Below are 23,643 nucleotides of genomic sequence, written 5' to 3' on the forward strand. Positions count from 1 at the left end.
TACCAACAGTTAATCACATCTTTCACATAGTGAAACATCCCAAGAAGTTTTACAGAAAAAACAGTGGAAACGAAGCAGAACATAGGTGAGAAGTTAGGTGTGGTCAAAGAGATGAGTTTGAGAAGACTTCTAAAGAAAGAGAGAGAGGTAGCGTGATTTACGGAGAGGGTGCAATAGTGAATGGCAGCTGAAGGTTCTACCATTTATAATACTACAAAGAGAAGGAAAGAGCACAGTAGACCAGAGTCAGAAGAGTGGATGGTGCAAACTGGGACCTAGGGCTGGAAAAGGTAGGGTGGAGCAAGGTCATGGAGGAATTTGAAAATGAGGAGAATGTTTTTGAAATAAAAACAGAAAATGCTGGAGAAGCTCAGCAAGTCAGGCAATATCTGTGGAGAAAGAGACAGAGTTAATGTTTCAGGTCGAAGAACTTTCATCAGAACTGGAAGACTTTAAAGAGTTAACAGTTTTTAAGCAAGTACAGAGCCAGGGAAAGGTGGGGAGGGAGGGGAGGAAAGAACAAAAGGAAAGGTCTCTGATAGGGTGGAGGGCAGGAGTGATTAAATGTCAAAAGGGATGATGGTGCAAGGCAAGGAGGGTGATAATGGGACAAGTTAAGAAACAAAAGATCTAGAGGAGCTGTGAATATAGGAACATAGGAAACATAGGAACATAGGAATATAGGAACCGGAGTAGGCCATTCAGCCCCTCGTGCCTGCTCCGCCATTTGATAAGATCATGGCTGATCTGTGATCTAACTCCATATACCTGCCTTTGGCCCATATCCCCTAATATCTTTGGTTGCCAAAAAGCTATCTATCTCAGATTTAAATTTAGCAATTGAGCTAGTATCAATTGCCATTTGCGGAAGAGAGTTCCAAACTTCTACAACCCTTTGTGTGTAGAAATGTTTTCTAATCTCGCTCCTGAAAGGTCTGGCTCTAATTTTTAGACTGTGCCCCCTACTCCTAAAATCCCCAATCAGCGGAAATAGTTTCTCTCTATCCACCCTATCTGTTCCCCTTAATATCTTATAAACTTCGATCAGATCACCCCTTAACCTTCTAAACTCTCGAGAATACAACCCCAATTTCTGTAATCTCTCCTCATAACTTAACCCTTGAAGTCCGGGTATCATTCTAGTAAACCTACGCTGCACTCCCTCCAAAGCCAATATGTCGATCCGAAGGTGCGGTGCCCAGAACTGCTCACAGTACTCCAGGTGCGGTCTAACCAGGGTTTTGTATAGCTGCAGCATAACTTCTGCCCCCTTGTACTCTAGTACTCTAGATATAAAAGCCAACATTCCATTTGCTTTCTTGATTATTTTCTGCACCTGTTCATGACACTTCAATGATCTATGCACCTGAACCCCTAAGTCCCTTTGGACATCCACTGTTTTTAACTTTTTACCATTTAGAAAGTACCCTGTTCTATCCTTTTTTGATCCAAAGTGGATGACCTCACATTTGTCTACATTGAATTCCATTTGCCACAGTTTTGCCCATTCACCTAATCTATCAATATCGCTTTGTAATTTTATGTTTCCATCTACACTGCTTACAATGCCACCAATCTTTGTGTCATCGGCAAACTTAGATATGAGACTTTCTATGCCTTCATCTAAGTCATTATAAAATATTGTGAATAATTGAGGCCCCAAGACAGTAGTAAAGGGAATTAGGGGTTACGGGGAGCGGGCAGGAAATTGGACATGAATTTAGATTTGAGGTTAGGATCAGATCAGCCATGATCTTATTGAATGGCGGAGCAGGCTCGAGGGGCCGATTGGCCTACTACTGCTCCTATTTCTTATGTTCTTATGTTCTTAAGACAGATCCCTGCGGGACTCCACTAGTCACATCCTGCCAGTGTGAATACCTTCCCATTATCCCTACTCTCTGTCGCCTTTCGCTCAGCCAACTTCCTAACCAAGTCCGTACTTTTCCCTCGATTCCATGAGCTTCTATCTTAGCTAACAGTCTCTTATGTAGGACCTTATCAAATGCCTTCTGGAAGTCCATATAAATAACATCCATTGACATTCCCCTGTCCGCTACCTTAGTCACCTCTTCAAAAAATTCAATCAGGTTTGTCAGGCACGACCTAAGTTTCACAAATCCATGCTGGCTCTCTCTGATTAACTGAAAATTCTCGAGGTGTTCAGTCACCCTATCCTTAATTATAGACTCCAGCATTTTCCCCACAACAGATGTTAGGCTAATTGGTCTATAATTCCCTGGTTTCCCTTTCTCTCCTTTCTTAAAAAGCAGAGTGACATGTGCAATTTTCCAATCTAGAGGGACAGTTCCTGAATCTAGAGAACTTTGAAAGATTATAGTTAGGGCATCCGCAATGTGCTCACCTACTTCCTTTAAAACCCTGGGATGGAAACCATCTGGTCCTGGGAATTTGTCACTCTTTAGTGCTATTATTTTCTTCATTACTGTTGCTTTACTTATGTTAATTTCATCCAGTCCCTGTCCCCAATTCAATATAAGTTTTCTTGGGATTTCCGGCATGCTATCCTCTTTTTTGACTGTAAATACTGACGCAAAATAATTGTTCAACATGTCCGCCATTTCCCCATTGTCAATGACAATATCCCCACTTTCAGTTTTTAAGGGGCCAACACTGCTCCTGACCACCCTCTTTTTCCTAATATAACTATAAAAGTTCTTCGTATTGGTTTTGATATCCCTTGCGAGTTTCTTTTCATACTCTCTTTTTGTAGCCCTTACTATCTGTTTTGTGACCCTTTGTTGATCTTTGTGACCCTTTGTTGATCTTTGTGGCAACAGCAGAACCATTAGCAGCAGCTGCAGTCGCACACAAAAAAAATTAAAAATTAACGGGAGCAGTGGTTATGGTCTGAAGTTATTGAAGTGCCTAATTGAAAGATGAGGTGCTATTCCTCGAGCTTCCATCGAGCTTCATTGGAACAATGTAAGAGGCTTATGTCAGAGTGGGAGTGGGACAGGGAATTAAAATGGCAAGCAACCTGCAGGTCAGAGTCATGCTTGCGGACTGAGTGGAGGTGTTCAGCAAAGCAATCACCCAATCTGCATTTGGTCGCCCCAATGTAGAGGAGACTACATTGTGAGCAGCGAATACAGTATGATGAATTGAAAGAAGTACAAGTAAAACGCTGTTTCACCTGGAAGGACTGTTTGGGGCCCTGGACATTGGGAAGGGAGGAGGTGAAAGGACAGGTGTTGCATCTCCTGTGCTCGCATGTTTTTAAGGTGCACTGTGGGGTAGAGAACCCCGGCAGAGACAAGGGTGATACATATCAATCTTGCAATGAGATATGGAATGCAGGGTTCTGGATGAATTGAAGTTTGCAGAGGGTATACCTAGCTGGCAAAGCAAACCTTGAGTAGATAAAAGTATGGATGAGGGTTTGGGCAGTGATAAGGGTAGGGGTGAGGTATGAATATGTGAAGGTGATCTTCCAGAGGTGAAAGTAAGTGATCTTGACAATGGAGCATGTATCAGTTTGAAGTTCAGCTTTGGGCAAAATAGGACATCAAACAGGACATGCACTGATGGAGCAGTAAGGGATCAAAACGGAATCAGTGTCGAAGATAAAAGGTTTCGGGTGGGAACTGAACAGGATGCCTTTGGTCTTACTGTAATGGAATCAAGAGTGGAAGCAGAGAGATAAATCTGGATGTCATTGGTGTACATATTGAAGCTAACCCCATGCTTGTAGATGATGTTGTCAAAATAGGCCAATAAGGAATCGGACAGGGCCTCCATTTGGCCTTTGGCACACCAGAGAAGACTATCTTAGTTCAAGAGGAGAAACCTTTGGGGAGAAGAGCTACATGCACTGAGGCAAGTAACAATGGAACTAGATTGCGGTGTCACGGAGGTGGATGAAGAAAGAGGTGCGACAGAGTATGATGGAATGGTCGACTGTGTTGAAGGCTGCAGAGAGGTTGAGAAGGGACATCAGTGAAGAAACCTTCATTACTGGCGAGTTACAAAATGGGAGGAGTTGTGGCTAACCTCCGTGCCTGGTTAAAAGCAAGAATAGCCAACTTGGAAAAGTTTGTTACAATGCAACTGAATGGGCATTTTGAGTGACAGTCGATGTTGCATATATTCCAGTGCAAATGGTTGCAATGTGAGGTTTTAAAACCAACTAATAGATCTCCCATGGTGTCACTCACAGAGAGTCAGAGGATAACAATAGGGGTGTTTCTACCATGAAGGGGGATAACATCATGGCCACTGATCTACAGTGGTTGTAAAATTCAAATTCCATTCTTGTTAGAATGTATTCTGAGTGCTTTAGGGATTGAATTCCATTATTCTGTCCATTATTTGAGTTTGCCTGATGTTACACTCTGTCGGTCCAAACAAAATTATAACATTATATGTACTACAGCAAATGGAGGCCTTATAATCACTTGCAAACACTGTTTTGAAGGCATTTACAATTTCAAGGATAAGAAACAAAATGTAAAAATTCCAATATATTACTTTGATTTCACCGTAATAAGTGTTTTTTTTTAACAAAATCTGTTACTTTGGACTGTTTTATCTTTGAAATTGAATCACGTGTGAATGCTTCATCAATTTTTTGCCAGACTACCCAACATTTTTGAGTCAAGTCGCTAGATGAGCATTGCACATAATATCAAATGTCAGGGAGCATCTTGAGACACCTACTGAAGTCAGAGGATCAAGAGCAACATCATTATCTTCAAAATTCTCGCTATTATTTAACTCTGACTTGCGTCACCTCAAAGCTTCGATGGAGGTTCAGATGATTAAGGAGTCACCTACTGCAATATAGTCAAACTGAGGGACATCAGTATGGATCAGTTCTGCTTGCTGAATTTCTCCCAAATGCTGTGCAGTTCAGGGTCGGCCTCAATTTCTTCAAGCTCCACCAAATTTTCCTCTTTACCCGCATGGTAAAAGCGGTGCACAATGTTGCTCTGAGTCCCAACTTTTAGCAATGAAATTCATGCCATCTGGCAAATTGATTGAGAATTCAGTCTTGGCTTCGTAAGCAGGTGGTCTTTTTTTGCCAAAAATTTCTGATAGTGACCCTTGAAAAGCTTCATAACTTCACGGTCCATCAGCTGAAGTTTGGAAGTTTTATCCTTTGGAAGATGGACAAGTTCCACATTCATCAGACCAGAAATTTTAGGATGCACAGGGCAGTTATCTATGGTTAACACGCTTCTAGCCTGAGCTTGAAATTTTCTGTCCAGAGATTGAATATACTCCTCATAATCGTAGAAGTCATCCAGGATCGCCAATTGAATGGGTAAATGATGCCTGCAGGAAACTGTCGTACATTTTTGAAATATCTTGCCCCCCTCCCCCTCCCCCCCCCCACTCCCCCGCTCACTTTTACTGATAAACAGATGAGGAAGCTTCTCAGATCTGCTCATATTGGCACCTAGAAGAAGAGTCATGGCATCCTTGCTCCATTTCCCACCAACGCACTTCCTTTCGCAAAAGGTGTGAGTCCGCCCGGCAGAAACCTCCAGTAAAGACCCGCATCATCGAGATTGAACACATCACAAAGCTGACAATTTTGAAGTAATGCAGGCAGAATTGCCAAAAGCCATTCGTTTGTCATTTCAACGGTCACTTCATTGGCTTCTCCAACCATTTTCTTTTGAGTTATGACATGACTTTTTTTTTCCATCTCTTGATTAATCCTAAGTTGACTTTAGGGAGATCGCTGAACCCGATTTCTTCAGCAATTTTGAGAGCTTTTTCTGATAAAATTTGTTCTGAAATTCCAGGGAGATTTTTATCGCACACTGCTGTGAACCATTCAAGAAGTTCTGCTCCAACGGCATTGTGTTGAGAAGTGCGCAGTGGTTTTATCTCACTTCTAAAGCCTCCACTACTGCCATTTCGAGACAGAATCCCATTGTTCTTTATAGCTTTTGCTGCTGACTACCTGAGTGACACCATATTCTTTTGCTAATTCAGTCTGTGACTTTGACTTTTTGTCCAGACCAGTGATAATTTCGTACTTCTAGCTCGAATTCAGATCTGTGCACTTTTTTTTAATTTGATTCAATTTTCACAAAAATAACAGCTGCTATGGCCAGGGCTGCATTAACACAATCAGTGCCTTTGCCCACTGAAGCTGAAGAGGAAGACTCATTTAAAAATAAGGAGAACTTCTTTTGGGTTTGTGGGTCTTATTTTGAAGAGTCTTTAAGGTTTTGTGAGGTTGTTGATCCAGTGAAGTTATGCACCTGTGAGCTTACAGTTGGTTAATTAGATATTGCAATATTTTATTGTAACATTCGGGTACTGCGTGTACCGAGTGTAACAATTTCTTGATCACTCTGATACAAGGCATCTGGAGTAAGGGGTAAAGTATTCTGTTGACGACCAGGAAATGTCTCTTCTAAGCTCCACCTTGCAGGTTGGAATATGGTGTAACTTTATTTGATCTTTGCATAACATTAGATGAATTAGAATATTATACGACTATAACAGTCAGTGAACTCAAATGTGTAAAAAACATACCAAGCACTGCCGGCACCAGCCACCAATATATGCGGATTATAACAATAGGCAAATTAACATTATGCAAACTCGACTGTAATTGCTATCCTTTACGAGTTTTAAAAGTGACCCCCTTCATTGCCTCTGTCAAACTGCTTATCCAACATCCAGTCCTGGATAAATCACAATTTCCTCCAGCTAAACATTGCGAATACTGAAGCCATTGCTGCAAACTCTGTACTGTTAGAATCATAGAATGGTTACAGCAAGGAAGGAGGCCATTTGGCCCATCGAGTCTGTGCCGGCTCTCTGCAAGAGCAATCCAGGTAGTCCCACACCCCCGCCCTATCCCCATAGCCCTGCAAATTTTTTCTTTTCAAGTACTTATCCAATTCCCTTTTGAAGGCCACGATTGAATCTGCCTCCATCACCCCCTCGGGCAGTGCATTCCAGATCCTAACCACTCGCTGCGTGAAAAGGCTTTTCCTCATGTTACCTTTGGTTCTTTTGCCAATCACCTTAAATCTATGTCCTCTGGTTCTTGACCCTTCCGCCAATGGGAACAGTTTCTCTCTATCTACTCTGTCCAGGCCCTTAATGATTTGAATACCTCTATAAAATCTCCCCTCAACCTTCTCTGCTCTAAGAACAACCCCAGCTTCTCCAGTCTATCCACATAACTGAAGTCCCTCATCCCTGGAATCATTCCAGTAAATCTCTTGTGCACCCTCTCTAAAGCTTTCACATCCTTCCTAAAGTGCGGTGCCCAGAACTGGATGCAATACTTCAGTTGTGGCCAAAGCAGTGTTTTGTAAAGGTTCACCATAACCTCCTTGCTTTTGTACTCTGTGCCTCTATTTATAAAGTCCAGGATCCCGTATGCTTTCTTAACCAGTTTCTCGACCTGCCCTGCTACCTTCAACGATTTGTGCACATGTACCCCCAGATCTCTCTGTTCCTGCACCCCTTTTTGAATTGTACCCTTTAGTTTATTTTGCCTCTTCTCGTTCTTCCTACCGAAATGTATCACTTCACACTTTTCTGAGTTGAATTTCACCTGCCACGTATCCACCCATTCCACCAGCCTATGTCCTCTTGAAGTCTATAACTCTACTCCTCACTGCCCTTCCAAGTTTTGTGTCATCTGCAAATTTTGAAATTGTGTCCTGTACACCCAAGTCCAAGTCATTAATATATATCAAATAAAGCAATGGTCCTAGTACTGACCCTTGGGAAACACCACTGTATACCTTCCTCCAGACTGAAAAACAACTGTTCACCACTACTCTCTGTTTCCTATTACTCAGCCAATTTCATATCCATGCTGCCACTGCCCCCTTTATTCCATGGACCTCAACTTTGATGACAAGCCTATTATGCGGCACTTTATCAAACGCCTTTTGGGAGTCCATATACACCACATCAACTGCATTGCCCCCATTGACACTCTCTGTTACCTCATCAAAAAACTCAGTCAAGTTCGTTAAACGCAATTTGCCTTTAACAAATCCATGCTGGCTTTCCTTTATTAATCCACACTTATCTGAGTGATCATTAATTTTGTCCCGGATTATCGTTTCTAATAATTTCCCTACTACCGAGATTAATACTGTTGCCATCAACTCCATCCCCTTTTCTAGCCACTGTCTCAGGCTGTACCAGACATCCTCCAACCTCAAAATCCTGTTCAACACGGACTTGAGCTTCCGACCCTATATCCTCTCCATCACGGAGACTGCCTTCTACCACCTCCATAACATTGCCCATATCTGCCCTTACCTCAAGCCTATCTGTTGCTGAAATTCTTATCCATGCCCTTGTCACCTCCAGATTCGACTATTCCAATGCTCTCCTAGCGGGCCTCCCATCCTCCACCCTTTGTAAGCTTCAGCTCATCCAAAACTCTGCTGCCCATATGCTATCTAAATCCTGCTTGCTCATCAATGTAGGTCCTCACTGACTTACATTGGCTCCCAGTCCCCCAATGCCTCAAATTTAGAATTCCTCATGTTTAAATCCCTCCGTAGCTTCACTCATCATTTTATCTCTAACCTCCTCCGATGCTACAGCCCCTCCCCTGAACTCTGTTCCTCTGATTCAGACCTCTTGTGCATCCCCCCTCCCTTTGCCTCACTATTGATGACTATGCCTTCAACTGCCTAGGCCCCATGCTCTGAAATTCCCTCCATTTGCCTCTCCGGCTCCTTCATTCTTTAACACTGTCCTCAAAAACTACCTCTTTCACCAAGCTTTTAGTCACTCCTCCTAATACCTCATTTGGCTTGGCATCCAGTTGTTTTTTGATTAGGCCTCTGTATAGGGCTTTGGGATTTTGTACTAAGTTAGAGACACCATATAAATACTAGTTGTTGACATTTAACATTGGAATTCCACTGTAAATATTTTTAGGTAGCAGATTTCTTTTTTTTAATTTTTGTGTTTTAGGCCTCCTCTTTTATAAGCGGGGTGGGGTGGGGGGGTTAGGGTGTGTTTTTATGTGCAGCAAATCAATAAAACCAAAATAAGTGTCAAATTATAATTTTATTACATCGATCCAGGATGCACTCCAGTCCTTGCGGTGCCCACCGGTCGCGGAAATAGGTAGCAGGTTTCGATGGACTGTGCACCCATGCCATAATTTTATTATCAAGTATATTACTTAGCGCCAGGTGCTTTTGGTTTATACATCATCATTGCACGACCAACAGCATCTCTGCACCATTTAATTTTATTACCCTGCTAAATTATCTCGTTAGACACAGTGCCCTTCTTTCTTCTTATTTTTTTTTGCACCAATATCTTTTACGCATTCCTCGGACACCATTGTAACGACCCCAGAAATTACAGTTTCTTCTGATCTTTTGGTCGCCTTACAAGTTGCAGGAGTACTGGTCCGTCCACCAGGCGGGGCTGTGGGTGGTGCCAGTGACGAGTTGGTTGTTCTTGCTGTTTTCAGACGATCGGCGGCTGTTGCACGGACCGTACGGTTAGAGCGGGTGACCTTCCTGGGGCTGAGGCAGTGAGGAAGCGGATCTAAGGATATAACGTTAGTTGTTGGTTTAATATGTGTGATAAGTCGGGGGTGCCGGCTCTGTGACATTTGCGGTAAAGGGTGTCTGATCGCGAATTCTCTCTTTTTATCATATAAGCAGGTCCTGTCCGAGGATGGTCCCGTTCAGGCCTAGTAGTTTAAGAAACGGCTTCACACCCCCCCCCCCGCCCCGCCCCGAGCCGGCTGAGGGCTTCAGTCAGCTGCCGGTAACGGGTGTGGATCCTGCATGTTGGTGGGAACTGAAGCCAATTTATGATGAGCAGTTTTTTATATTAATTTTTTTTATTTCGCAGCCGTTTTGATAAGTCATCCCTGATTTGAGGGTAATTACCGTCCTTTTCTACCGTTCCGCGATCCTAACTTTCTCCTTCTCACCCGCAGGCCATGGCCGGTCGCGCTATTGTAGAGTGGTGGGTTAAAATGAAACCTTATGCTCTTGCTTATCGGGAGTTGTGGCCTAGTATAGCTATCACGGCCGCCTTGTTCTACAAGGTGTCATATGGAGGTGAGTGTCCTGAGAAGCAAAATCTGAACGCGTTTTATTTATCTTAGTAGTTCATAAGATCTGTTGTTAATGGTATTCTGTTGATTATTTCCCGACCCGCCCCCAGAATAATTTTACTAATTGGATCCGCCGTTCATGGCATTTTGAACGGCAAGTTATGTTCCGGCAAAACTTAATGTTTAAGTTTCGTGTTCATACTAAATTAATTCGTTCATCATTCCTTAGGTCAGACGTTAGACATAACGAAAATATTTGACAAATGGTGGCACACGGCACTAAAGTTAGAAAAAATGACTTAGCAGATGATGTAGGGTTCTTTTGTACAGTGTGCTCTTCTGTATTGCAGCAATTAACAAATAAAATAGGTTCAACAGTTATCATTTAACATCTCCCTGACTTTTACTGATTCCTGAAAACGTGTCACCAAGAAACTAGTCACCCGTCAGATATATGGGAGTCTGCTGGGAAGTGTATAATGGGTAACTTTTTTGAGTTGACACAGCCAAGGGGAAGTGTCAACAGCTGGCAGCACATATCAGAAATTTGGATTTACATCAGTTGGAAAATCATGCGTAGTTGGTGCCCAGATTTCTGACATGTAAAGTTAGCCCTGTAGTGTCAACCTAGTGTCTACACTCCCATCAGTTTTATGTTTTCTTTTTCTCGCAAGCCCAAACAAGACATACTGTGGTCACTGCTCAGTGCAGCTCACGCTGGAAATTAAGTAGAGAGTGGTGGATCACACTTGTATCCTCCCTGTCTGGTATTGCCCATTAATGCTCCAGTGTACTATTGAAGACATAGGGTGCAAATATACATTTTAAAACCAAGTTGAAGCAAATAACCTCTTGTGATTGTGTTCATTGAGTACTTTGTCCATTTTCCTTTTTTACAAACTTAAAATTGCAAATGTTGGTTGTTTGGAAATTTGCAATCAGATGTTTCCACTTTGGATAGCTATGAAATGCACTAAGTTCCCACCTTCCAAAAGACTGAAGGATCCAAGATTTTTCATTAAATTCTATAGCTACCTCTAAATTGGGCTGGGAGAGAACTATTAGTTTTTTTGGTTGAGAGGGGAAGTTCATAATTATAACTTCTCAGGAATGTAGAGCTAATAGCTAAAGGAAAACATCTCTCCCACCCCACCCCCAAGAATTTTATCTGTTCAAAAAAGTTTTTCTGGACAATGGTTTTGAGTTATTTTGAAGAGTTAGAAGTCCAGCAACTTCTTAATTAAGTTGCATTGAGTCAGATTGGAGCAATGAAGTACTTGCCAGACAAAACTTGTTTTTGAGAACATTGATCTGTTTTCCAACTACTAAAATCTAAAGCTTGTAGATTTTTCTAGCTTTATCCTGGGATTTGTGCTAATTTGCTGGTTTCTTATTTAAGAGATATTTACTTTTTGATAACTTCATTATTTCTGTTCTTGCAGGTAAAAAGGCAGTAAAAGACAGTAAGTATTTAATGTCCGTTTTAAACTTTTGACTGTTCTAAGCTAAATGTAGCTTTTTACAATTGAGCCAATTAATTTTTTTTACATTTTACATATATGCATAATTATTTAGTACTATTGCAGTGACCACCACTCCCTCAAACTCTCCTTGGCTTTGCCTTTGAGTCAGAAAGTCATGGGTTTAACTGCAACTCCAGAGACTTGAGCACATAATGTAGACTGACACTTCAGTGCAGTACTGTTGGAGGTGCGCCGTCTTACGAAAGATATGTTGAACTGAGGTTCCATCTACCCTCTCAGGTGGGAGTAAAAGATCCCAATACACCATTCAAAGAATAGAGAAATCCGACCAGTGTCCTGGCCAATAGTTATCCATCAACCAACATCAATAAAAACAGATTATCTGCTCGTTATCTCATTGCTGTTTGTGAGACCTTGCTGTGTGCAAATTGGCAGCTGCGCTTCCCTAAATTTCTTATTTTTATTCCTCTCATTCCCAGAAACACAGATCACTGTGAAGGTTGATAATGTCTCTCGCTGAGACTCCAAATGTTTATTGCACATATTACTGATACTCTTATGTCAGTGGGACTCAAAATGCAGTCACATATCTTATGTTGATTTCTAATTTTTTTTTGAAAGGACATCGAGTGCAGCATTTGTTAGAGAACTGCTTCAAGAAGTGGTCGTGTAATACCATAAGATTCTGATGCTGTGAAATAGGCTGCATTTTTATTGCAGGACAAGTTTTGCAGCACTACAACAACAAACAATTGCATTTGTATAGAGCCTTTATCCAGCAAAACACGGCAGAGTTAGGGTCCAGACCCAAACAGAAATAGGAAAGGGGTTCAACATAGTGGTCATAAAGGAGATTTTGAAGGTGAGAGAGATGGAGTTCCAGAATGAAAGTAAGATGGCCTACGGCTCTCCCACTGACTGTAGGGGAGGGAACAGAGAACATGTGATAGATCTGAGCAGGGAAGTAGAGCTGGAGAAGGTTGCAAAGGGAGGGGTTTGAAGATGAGGACATCTGTTTTGAAATTGATGCACTTAGGGATTGAGAGTCAAGGGACGTCAACAAGGATCAGGTAGATAGGTGAGCAGGATTTTATGTGGGATAATATGTGGGCAACGGAGTTGTGAGTTTGAAGGAATGTATGGTAGAGCTCAATGCCAACAAGTAGGGTGTTGGAAAAGGTGAATCTGGAGGTGATGGGTGGATGAGGATTTCAGTAGCAGTGACAGCAAGGTTTTTTAAAAAACTTGCATTTATATAGCACATTATTCCTCAAGTCACTTTGTTCTGGTTGCTGGGCCTCATCAATGGGTAGGGAAGGCTCGGTTGTTAAATGTGCTGTCTATGGTAGAACTGTGACATACAGTCTTGGAAGGTCCCAGATTTAATCTCTGGAAGGAACGATAGAAGTTTACAGCACTGAAGGAGGTCATTTGGCCCATCATATGTGCTGGCTCATTGTTAGAATAGTCCAAAGATAATCACACTGCCCTGCTCTCTCCCCATTTCCTTGTTATCTTTCCCACCCGTGGGCGCAGTGTAAGCTTACACATAAAGAATGGCCACTTGGGGAAGATACCAAAATGCCTTTGGAACCCTACCCCAGCATGTCAGTGCAACCCCAAAGCTTTACTGGGCTGGAAGGGGGGACTGAGTGCTCAGTTTGTCCACAATCATAACTGATGATGACTTGTGCCATCAGAGCCGCAATGTATATTTTGCATGCTGTCTTCCAATGTTGCAAGAAGACTCACCTTTTTAAGTAAATCTTAGTGTCTTCACAAACACCAATGTTGCTTTATTTATCTTGTAGTGCTTACAGTAGCTTGGATGTTATTGCTGACAACACTAAGATAAATGCACCATGCAGTTCTATTTCACTGGATTAACAATCGTAATTCTCTCCCCTCCTCCTTCCTCTTCCCTCCCCCCCCCCCCCCCCCCCCCAAACCTCCTCTGAGTAAGAAGATGGTGGTGGTTTAAGCCATTGCAGGACTTGAGCACCTAATTTAGGCTGACCTTTTGAACGAGATGTTAAACTGGCCCTGTCGGCCTGTTCAGGTGGATGTAAAAGACCCGTGGTGCTGTTGGGAAAAGCGCATAGGAGTTCTCCTGGTGCTTGGACCAACATTTATCCTTCATCATATGGTTAAGATACTGGACGAGCAACTGGAGGTTGTGAATTCAAATCCCATCATGGCTAGTTGTAGAACTAAATTCAATAAATCTGATAATTTATGGGCTCGTATCAGGATACGATCATGAAATCTTCTGGATTCTTGTAAAAGCCTAACTGGTTCAACAATGTGCTTTGGGGAAGAGAACCAGCCTCTCCTACCCAGTTGGGCCTACATGTGACTCTAGTCCCACACTTCATGGTTGACTCTTAATCCTCTTGGCAACTAGGGATTGGCAATAAATTTTACCTTGCCAACATCTCTCACATTCCAAGAATGAATAAAAATAACCACCACCACCAAAACAAATTATTTGATCATTTATCTCATGACTGTGGGACCTTGCTGCGTGAAAGTGGCATCACATTTTCCTACGTATGTGACTACATTTCAAAAGTAATTAATTAGCTCAAACACTTAGCACCTTTCACATTCTCAGAATGTCCCTATGTAAATGCAAGTTCTTTCTACCTATGTGTGGATGATAGTGAAAGAAATAATTTACCAATGGCTTCATGCATCTAACGGAGTAAAATACATAGTTTTTTATTTTGGCTTTAGCCTTTTAACTGGATAGTGTTTAAAAGAATGACTGGTATTTCACCATGTTATTTCAATAAATTTGCAGAACCAGCAACTTGCATTTATATAGAAACGTTCACATAGAAAGCATCAAAAGGTGCTTTACAGAGGGGAATAAATAAATGGAACGGATGCTGAACTACCATGGGGGGGTTAGAAGTGACCCAAACTTGGCCAAAAAAGATGGCTTGAGAAGGTTTTTTAAAATGTAGAGGGAAATGTATAGGTGGGTGCAGGGAGGGACTCTCGAGGAGTAAGGCTGAGGAAGCAGAGAGGTCTACCACCAATTTTGGGGGCGAAGGGGGGAAATGCACTAAAAGCCAGAGTGGATGGACCGAAGAGAGAGGGATGTAAGGCTGGAGGAGGTTGTGGAGATAAGATGTGACAAGGCAGTGGATGAATTCATTGATGATTTTGAATTCAGATTCTAGGGGTGACAAAAGTATGGTATAGACTTCGGTGAGGTGGAAGTTTTAATGATGGATAGCATGGGGGTGTTTGAAGCTCAGCTGAGGGTTGAACAGGACCCAAGATTTTGCATGGTCTGGTTCTCCCTCACTTGCTAAGGAAGCCAGAGTTGATGGTAAAGGAATGGAGTTCATGGCTGGGACTGAAAATGATGACTTCAGTTTTCAGACGAGTAGCATGATAGTTGGAGAGGATGAATGGATCGAGGATGAGCTTTGAGAAGGGAGTACTGGTTTGAAAGGGAGAAGGGTGATGTCTGATCAAAGGGAACCATTGACTGTGTCGGCAAGCATGGGCCCAAGAGAATCAATTGGAAATGCACAAATTGAAAATGTAGAAAAAATGATTACATCCAGTTTAGATTTGTATAATAGTGTTGTAAAACCTTCACATTGTAAACTGAACATTTAATCTCAGCCTGATTATCCATTCTTTTGTTTGATTGCTGCAATACAAAATGTACCCTACTTCATCCTGCAGAACACATTTAAGACCTAGGTGGTGATGTGTAAAACTTAACCCCATAGAGAGGTGAGACAAGTGAATTGGTTACAAACGTGATGGCAGTTGTTTCAAGGAGTGACCTTGAGTTTACTGGTGATGGGCCGAGAGGGCGACAAAGGAGATTTGCTATTTTAGCTCTGGAAAAAAAATGTAAATTTTACCTTATGTTAAATCCATCGGTTTTAAAATGTTGATAGCTGTGGGTAATGCTGTTTCAGTGTTGACTGGTATAATTTGGAAGAGCATAATACATATACATTAGGAAGGCGTCAGCTTGACACAGGATGTAGCACTTCATTTGAGTCACATGGTTGTGGGTTCAAGTCCCACTTGAACAAATAATGTAGGTTGATACTTAAGTGTAGTGCTGAGGGATTACTGCATTGTCAGAGGTGTTATCTTTTGGGTGAGACATTGAACCAATGTTCAGGTGGACCTTTAAAGATATTATGGCACTATTTGAAGTGCAGGGAACTGCCCCAATATCCTGTCCATCAGTCATTAATACCAACTAATAGTAACTAACTGATAACAACACAAATAGATTATCTGGTCATTCATCTCATTCATTGTTTGTTTGTGGGACCTGGCTGTGCCAAATTTGCTGCTGTGACTGCACTCCTGAAATATCTTGGATGTGAAGTGCTTTGGGACGTACTGAGGAAATGCACTATATGTATGCATGGAACTTCGGAACCACTGAAGGAGACCATTGGCCCATTGTTTCTGTACCAGCTCTTTGCTGAAGCTAATCATCAAGGATTTTAAGTGCTTTCAAAAAGCAACTAGTGGAGTGTACTTAAAAAAAAAAAAAAAAAATTGTAATTGTTATCCTTGCCTGTACAATAAAGGCTAGAATTCTTTGGAGTCCATCTAGTTTACTAAAGCACACTGCTGTAATAATTTAAAGCTTAGAGCTTCTACATATTAACTCAACTACTCTAGATCTTTTGTACTACTAAAGTTGGTAGTGTATGTCATTGAGTAGAAGTAGGATGACATGTATTTAAACTTGTAGATTTTTGTGAATTATGTAATTACAGTGAAGGATGTCACCTGTTTCACTTCACTGATCTACTGTCTACATCAAATGTCCTTAAGCCAACATAGTTGGAAGCAAAGTTGTCTTAATTACCATCCTCTGGTCACCTTCCAACCTACCAGTGATACTCATTTCCCACATCACCCTTGTGACCTAATCTGTTCTGAAGTGCAGCCAAGTTTGTGTAAATTAGAATCAGCAGAGAAGGAAGAGATAATCCATCAATCTGGTCAAATTTAAACATATTTCCTGCTGATGAAAGGGCAACATGTTGACAAAATGTACCACCCACTGTTTTAGGAACCACCAGTGATTAGAGATACAACATATCCTTACTTAAAAATAAAACCCCTGCTTCTATTACCTGCTGCACCAAATGATGGACAATATACTTGCTTTTCTTTGTTGAAGAGATAACAAAATTGCAACACCCAATTTGAGTTACAAATGTTCTATTGTGCACTAGTTTTGATTTTTATTTTACCCTATCTAGAATCCTCCAGTCAAGGACATCATTGATACCAACACTGAGGTACATGGACTTGTGCTAAAATCATGTGAACCACCACTGAATGGGTTACAGAAGAATATCATCTGGAAGCATACTGTGTATTTTGTACAAACTTGTGATGTACTGCTGCATGTTTATGAAATGATAGCAATAAAATCTTGCTTTGGAAATGCAAGTTGTTTTTTAAATGAATATTCTCTCCTGGTTGATCTGAAATCCTTTTTAAAATGAAGATATGATCCTTATTGCTCTTTAAAACTGGTTTGTAGTTTTTTTTAAAATGATCAGTTAAGAAAACTTTTTGCAGTGGTTTTACTTTCACTCTGCTGCTTTTGCATTACTTGGATCTGTTTTATTTTTTTCCAAGATCTCTGCATGAACTTGGAATGAGTGGGTGGAGGCAATTGTTGGATACTCATTATTCGGATTACTTTTATTTTTCCACGGTCTCATTGCACAAGCTTGGGTGGATGCAGTTGTTGGGTGTATGAAGCTTGGATGGAAGCAGTTGTTGGGTGTATGTATATATTCTCCTATTACTTTCATGCCAACTATTCACACCACGCAACTATTTAGGATATGCGTTCTTTCCTCCACCTATTGCTATTTTTGGAAAAACCTGTATAGGTTCAAGGCTGCACGTGAATTTTATAGAAATAAAGGTTAAAAAGCAACAAAAATACATATGATTTTACAATGCCCTAATTCTGTTTGATTACCCAATTGTTGTATGTCTAAAAGGATATGCTTTGTGGGAAGAGGTGATGTTTGCAAATAGTAATAACTGGCATGAGTCAAGAAGTAAAGTTTTCTGTTATGTTTTGGTTGGAAAAAAAAACTCATCGAATTGATGCACTATACAATTGGACTAAGTGTTAAATTTGATCTTAGATTGTGCCCCTCCCCAATCGTGAAAACGATTTGTAGATTTTTTTTTTCAAATTCCGCAAACCGATTTTCCTTTGGAATTTCACTAACATTTACTTTTTTATTTGTAAAGTTGTCCTAATGCAATGTAAACTCACACCATCCTAATAAATAAAATCACTTTAAATTGAAGAAAATGTGAATTTTAACGTTTTGCTTTTCAAACTTCGCTTTGCTTACTCTACATATTACAATTACTTGTGCCAGGTTGTCTATCAGCTTCGGCTAACCTCGCAATTACTTTTATTAAACTTTTGCTCACCACTTGGGCAATAAGCTGCAGCAGAAACTTGGCAATTTTTTTTTCGAGCGCGCGATGTTACAATATAAACAAATGGGCCGTGCCGACCTTCTGCTCCAAACCAAGAGTTTGTAAGTGATTGTCCGCTCTGTTTAAAGCAGCCTCCGACAGCAGGTGGCGATCGGTGTGCATCATAGCCAATGCGATAGTGTGGGCGAGTTGGTGCAATGCAATGTCCCTCACCTCCCTCTGCATTGCTCAGCCCTGCACACCCTCAGGAGACAATTAGTTCACATTCCAGAGATGCCGCGCGAGTGCGCAACTTGTCGTGACGTCTCCCGCCCGCTTGTCAGATTGACCTAAAAGTTTAAATCAGTTTAAGGAAACCACCACAAGCTCAGGGCAGGACTGGTTAGATTTCAGTGAAGGACAGTCGGGAAAGGACGTGCGTATATTAAACGGCTTTGTGTTTTAAGTGCTGCAAATTCGAACAGCGACCACCGCCTGTCCGCCAGCACAAATCCTACCTGACGCCCAACTTTCGATGACGCGAAAGGGGGAGGGACGTCAGCTGACTGGGCCTCGCGCGCTTTCACCAGCGGCGTCGCTTTTGTGCGCGGCCGTCTGGGACCGAGCGTCAACGGAAAGTGCCCTTTAAACTAAGCGAGCCCGGTCCGAGCGACAGCTGCAGCCTTTCCCCGTCAATCGGCGCACTTACCGTCTCTTTTTAAATCGCCGCCCGTGACGTTGTTCTCTTCCTGGCCCGAGAGCGAAGGGTGAAGCCAACAGCGGCCTGGAGTTGGACTCGTGCCCCAGTCAGACCCCTCCCCTCCCAGCTGCTGCGGGCCGCCTGCCGGTCGCTGCTGTGATTGACTTGGGAAGCAAAGACATTGAACGTTTTGGTCGCATGGTGGGATTGTGCTGAGACATCTTCAAAATGATGCCGGTGAGTGTTTGTCTGCTTCTGTCCCGGGACTTAGTAACGTGAATTGATGTAATTCAGGGAGAAGCTCACACTCCGTTTCGACATATTCTCTCACCCACGGAGGTGAGATCAAAGAAATTGTACGGTTTTTACGCTATTGTGGCAGAAGAAACCGATAACTCAAATACCGCAGTGAACTCCTTTTCACTCGATCATTGCACGTTATTCAGTTAACGTCGAAATTTTATTTACATTTTTATATTCACTTTGTCAAAAAATGTTCATTTAATAAGCAGGAAGGAAATCCCTCCCCGGTTGGCTTTTATGGAATGGTTTAGATGAGTTGTGATGGTTACAGTACTCTTAATTAATTTCCTAACATGTTTCTTATACAATTTTAATTAGTGAGTTTATAAAGACTTAAAAACAGTGGTTAAAATGCTTGATAGCTTGAATAAAATGAGAATATAACTGGTTTTGGAAAGTGCTGTAAGATTATTGTGCTATATTAAAAAAAACTTTGGAAAAAGTAGAACACCTTGTTAATTGTAGGGAATATAAATTGTTATGTCTGCCCCAGATCAAAAAAGCATTTCTCTCAGTAAAACAGACATGTCAGTCTCTCACATTTTTGGTGACTGTCAGCAGATAAAGCTATTACGAATTCCATCATATATATCTCAGCAGTAGAAAATGTAAGATTTAGCTTTTTTTTGCCAAATTTGGGATGTTCTTTGTCCTTCCAAATATTCTATCAAAGATTTCTGCCATAAACTATATCTGGAACAACAATGGGAATATGGCATATTCACTAGCTTTAGTTCTTGACTTGATATGGCTATACCCTACTTTTGCTGTTAACTTCAAATTTTAAAAACAATTTATCATTAGTGTGTGGAATTATTTTATGCTTACATTTACCCAGTAAATCTATGTTTGCAATTGAACTGCCTGAATTTCTAGAGAGCTTATTCTGTAGATACCTTTCTGAATGATGGATGTGTAGCTTCTGCAGTAGATGATAACTGCATCAATTCTATACACAGCTGTCTGTTGGATGGGGTTTTGACCTATAATGTAGTTGAATTTTATAGAATGATTGGGTTTTAGCAGATAACAGTGAATGGGGCAATCATTGTAAAATGTATTCAGCGGAACCCCTTCCTCTTCAACCTGACTTTGTACCTCCAATCATTTCCACGAAGTTGTCAGCTGTGGCTCACTGGTCGCACTCTCGCCTCTGAGTCAGAAGGGTGTGGGTTCAAGTCTCCAGGGAGAGCATAAAATCTAGGATGACACTCCAGTGCAGTACTGAGGGAGTGCTGCACTGTTGGAAGTGCTGTCTGCCCTCTCATGGTCATAAAAGATCCCATGATGCTCTTTCAAAGAAGCGCCCGGGAGTTCTCCCCATTGTCCTGATGAATATTTCCCTCAACCAACATCACTAAAAACAGATTGTCAGGTCATTATCACATTGCTGTTTGTGGAACCTTGCTGTGCACAAATTGGCTGCTGTGTTTCCTACATTACAACAGTGACTACACTTCAAAAGTACTTCATTGGTTGTAAAGGGCTTTGGGACATCCTGAGGTCATGATAGGCGGTATATAAATACAAGTCTGTCGTCTTTAAATTCTTCTCTATACCTTTCTTCCCCCCCCACCCCCACCACCAAGATTTTGCTTTTCCTCCCCTTGAACAGAAAATATTGGCAGAACATATGCTTGAAGGTTCTTGGGAATATGCATTTTCAGTGCTTTGCACTAAATTTGAAAAAAGTACTGAAGAAGATCTTGTTATTTATTTGCTTTATAAGTTTTTTGTCTCATTCACTCTCCTTTCACCATCTCTGTTTTGGCTGGGAGAACAATGTAGTTGATTGATACAGTTCTGTGCTGACAATAAGAGGCATGGTTTGTGGGTTGGGATGGGATTTACTGCTGACATTTCCGGTTTCTGAGACCCAATGTTAAGCTACTGAGTAACGCTCTGTCTTTTGAACTTGATGGGAATCAAGAAAAATGGGTCATAGTAGATATGTTTGAGGCCAAATTCTTCCAGCAATCTGTAGAGTGTCTCCGGGCAATGGGTGAAAAATAATGAGGGGGTGGGGGGGCGGTCTATGAAATTTGTTGGATGACTGGTCAAGGAGCCTGAAGCGGGAGAATCCTCGCAATAACTGCTTCCCTTCCACTCGGCCCTGTGAGAAGCTTCAGTGAAGCTATTTTAAAAAGGTTTTCTTTCAAAGAAAATAGCCTTACTGATATGGGAACATTTGGTTGGCAGCCACTTACAGAATTCTAGAGTTTAAGTAGGTACCTACTGTTCTCTCGAACCATGCACCCATACTGCAGAATAAACTGCATCTCCTTGGTGACCAGTGAGTTCAGAGGATTTTTTTCACTTGTGAGTGACCTGAAACTGTCAATTAATACTCTTGAGTTATGGATGTTTCTCATTGGCAAAACAACTGCTCCAACTCACTGTCATTAGTGAGATATATTTTAATTGGCTGTAAGTTGTTACATTGTCTTTTATTGTAGATTTATAACTACTTTAATTTGTAATTTTAACCTAGAGTTATAGAAGGGAAAATCTAAAGAGTATGTTTTTTTTTAAAAAGGACAGATCCCATGTCTTTTTTAAAAATGTTTACATGATTTGGTGTAAATGCACATATCAAAACACAGCTGTTAGACTTTTAATGGTGTAAGTCCTTTTAGAAGATTTATGAAATACAGAATGATACTTCTGCAGGGGCTATTCTGCTACAGAGTTGGAAATTGGTTCTTTTCAGATATTTAAGCTGCATACAGATTGTCTTTTGGATTCTTAACTGACCGTGCTCTCTTAGTTTGATACAATGTGCATTTTAAAAATGATAAAATTAAACTGATGTTTTCTAGTTTTGCACCTATCCTCTTGGATGAGTGAAATAAAAATTTTGATTTAAAATGCTGTTGAGAAGCTTGTGCTAGGTTGCATTAATATTGACTGTGTTTGAGCTACTTACTATCAAAAATGTAACCTTTTGACATTTGTTTGTTGCTATGCTATGAAAAGCCATGAAAACTAGAAACATCGGCCTCCCAATTTCATTACTTTTACTTTTATAATACACCATTGCGCTTTACAAATGGTAACTGGAACACCTTGATTCTGTACTGAACATTCCCATTCTCTCTCTGATATGATTTTTATATCTCGTGATTGGGTTGACCTGATGCTTAACAAGTGACAGATTATGGTCAGCAACAAGAGTAAGATGTAGGTTTTCGTAAAGTGAAAAAAATCTTCTAAGATAAATGTTGGACAGATTTGTATTTTTTTGTAAATTCCAATTTTTGCTTTCAATTTTCTCTCCTTTTCCTCTGCTGCTAAGGGTATGGTTCTACAGTTGCCAGACTTCATCTGGTACTTTACCCAAATGGCTACTATTCTTTTCGGCCTGCTATTTACCTGGTCAGTAGGGAAGCATGTCATACCTGAGCCCAATTCTGCCCTTGCTTGATGTCTGTACTTGTGCACTGTCAGCAGTGGTTACTGGATGGTGATCAAGAGCAATAATCCGGCTGATTTTTCTTCTTTTTGTAGCCGTAGAGGGGTTGAAGCCAATTGTAACACTTTTATATTGAAACCTTGGCTCAGATCATCTAATTGAGCATAGACTGGGGATTTATCTTGATTTTTGTATAACTCAACTGTTCACTGCCTTAACAAACAAAACTATCAAGGGAGCATGTTATTTTGGGTTCATTTTAGGTGCAAACAATATTGATTTACATATGGGTTCTGATCGCTTTTTGTTCTGTATATTTTCCATTATAATGCTAGTTCCATGAAATGCAAAAAAAATCATGGAGATATCATATGTGGTATGAAACTCTTTGCTCTCCTCTGTATATAGTGATGAGCTCTATACAACAATTTACATTTATATAGTGCCTTTAACATAAGGGTCATCCAAGGTGATTCACAAATGGATGTGAAGAAAATGAACCCGAGCTGGAAGGGAGAAATTTGGAGGGGTGACAAAAGATTGATCAGAGATGGATCTTGATGTTTTTAAAGATGGAGAGGTTTAGATAGAGAATTCCAAAGAGTAGGATCCAGGTGGCAGAAAGCTCTGGTGCCAATGGCATGGCAAAGGGTGAATACACAGAAGGCTGGAATCAGAGTATTTGGGAGGGGGTATTGGGCTGGAGGAGACTGCAGAGATACATTGGAGTAATGCCATGGAGGGATTTGTGGATGGCAGTAATGATTTTAAATATGATTTCACTGGAGAACTGGAAGCCTACGTAGGTTAGCGAGGGAAGTGGATGATCGGTGAGCAGGTCTTGGTGCGGAACAGGATATATGTGAGTTTACTGAGGGTGAAGAATGGGAGCAGCAAGGAGGGCATCCTCCTTTATCATTTGATAGCCTTACATCTTTCAGTTCAAGAGGATGATTATGTATTCTACAACATTTCCTTGAAAACATGATGAAATAATTTTGCAAGCAAAAAATCCTGCATTTATAGGCCCAAAGGATCATGTCCATTTTGAATGGAAAAGTATCCACTAGCTTCATACTTTTAACAGCTATTCTGATTTGGTTAAAGTGCTCGATTGCATAAAATTACCACCTTGATATTTGTCCTAAATTGACCTTCCCTGTAGAAATGGCTGGGAATTTGTATCAGCTGCGAAGACTGATGCAAACCGTTCCCTTCACTGACCAAATTAACAGTA

At 41.0% G+C, this 23,643-nt stretch overlaps 1 protein-coding gene and 2 long non-coding RNA genes across 4 annotated transcripts in view; 2 read left to right on the plus strand and 1 right to left on the minus strand.

Moving 5' to 3' along the window:
* Positions 1–9,017: 9,017 nt before the first annotated feature.
* On the minus strand, positions 9,018–18,839 carry LOC137326536 (uncharacterized). The gene is made up of 2 exons (XR_010964212.1): positions 18,701–18,839; positions 9,018–9,528 (listed from the first exon to the last, which is right to left on the minus strand). It is a non-coding gene; the product is annotated as an uncharacterized lncRNA (long non-coding RNA).
* Positions 9,433–17,006, plus strand: LOC137326535 (uncharacterized). Of its 2 annotated transcripts, XR_010964210.1 has the most exons (4): positions 9,433–9,541; positions 9,929–10,052; positions 11,491–11,511; positions 16,797–17,006. It is a non-coding gene; the product is annotated as an uncharacterized lncRNA (long non-coding RNA). The 2 variants fall into 2 exon arrangements; XR_010964211.1 differs by lacking the exon at positions 11,491–11,511.
* Positions 18,394–23,643, plus strand: part of ppp1r13bb (protein phosphatase 1, regulatory subunit 13Bb) — a 96,918-nt gene continuing 91,668 nt past the window's right edge. The window contains exon 1 of the mRNA XM_067991726.1: positions 18,394–18,928. Within this exon, the coding sequence (XP_067847827.1) occupies positions 18,920–18,928 (9 nt within the window). The 5' untranslated portion in view covers positions 18,394–18,919. The remainder of the gene's footprint in view (positions 18,929–23,643) is intronic.

The sequence above is a fragment of the Heptranchias perlo genome, chromosome 10 (assembly GCF_035084215.1).
Source record: "Heptranchias perlo isolate sHepPer1 chromosome 10, sHepPer1.hap1, whole genome shotgun sequence".
Classification (NCBI taxonomy): Eukaryota; Metazoa; Chordata; class Chondrichthyes; order Hexanchiformes; family Hexanchidae; genus Heptranchias; species Heptranchias perlo.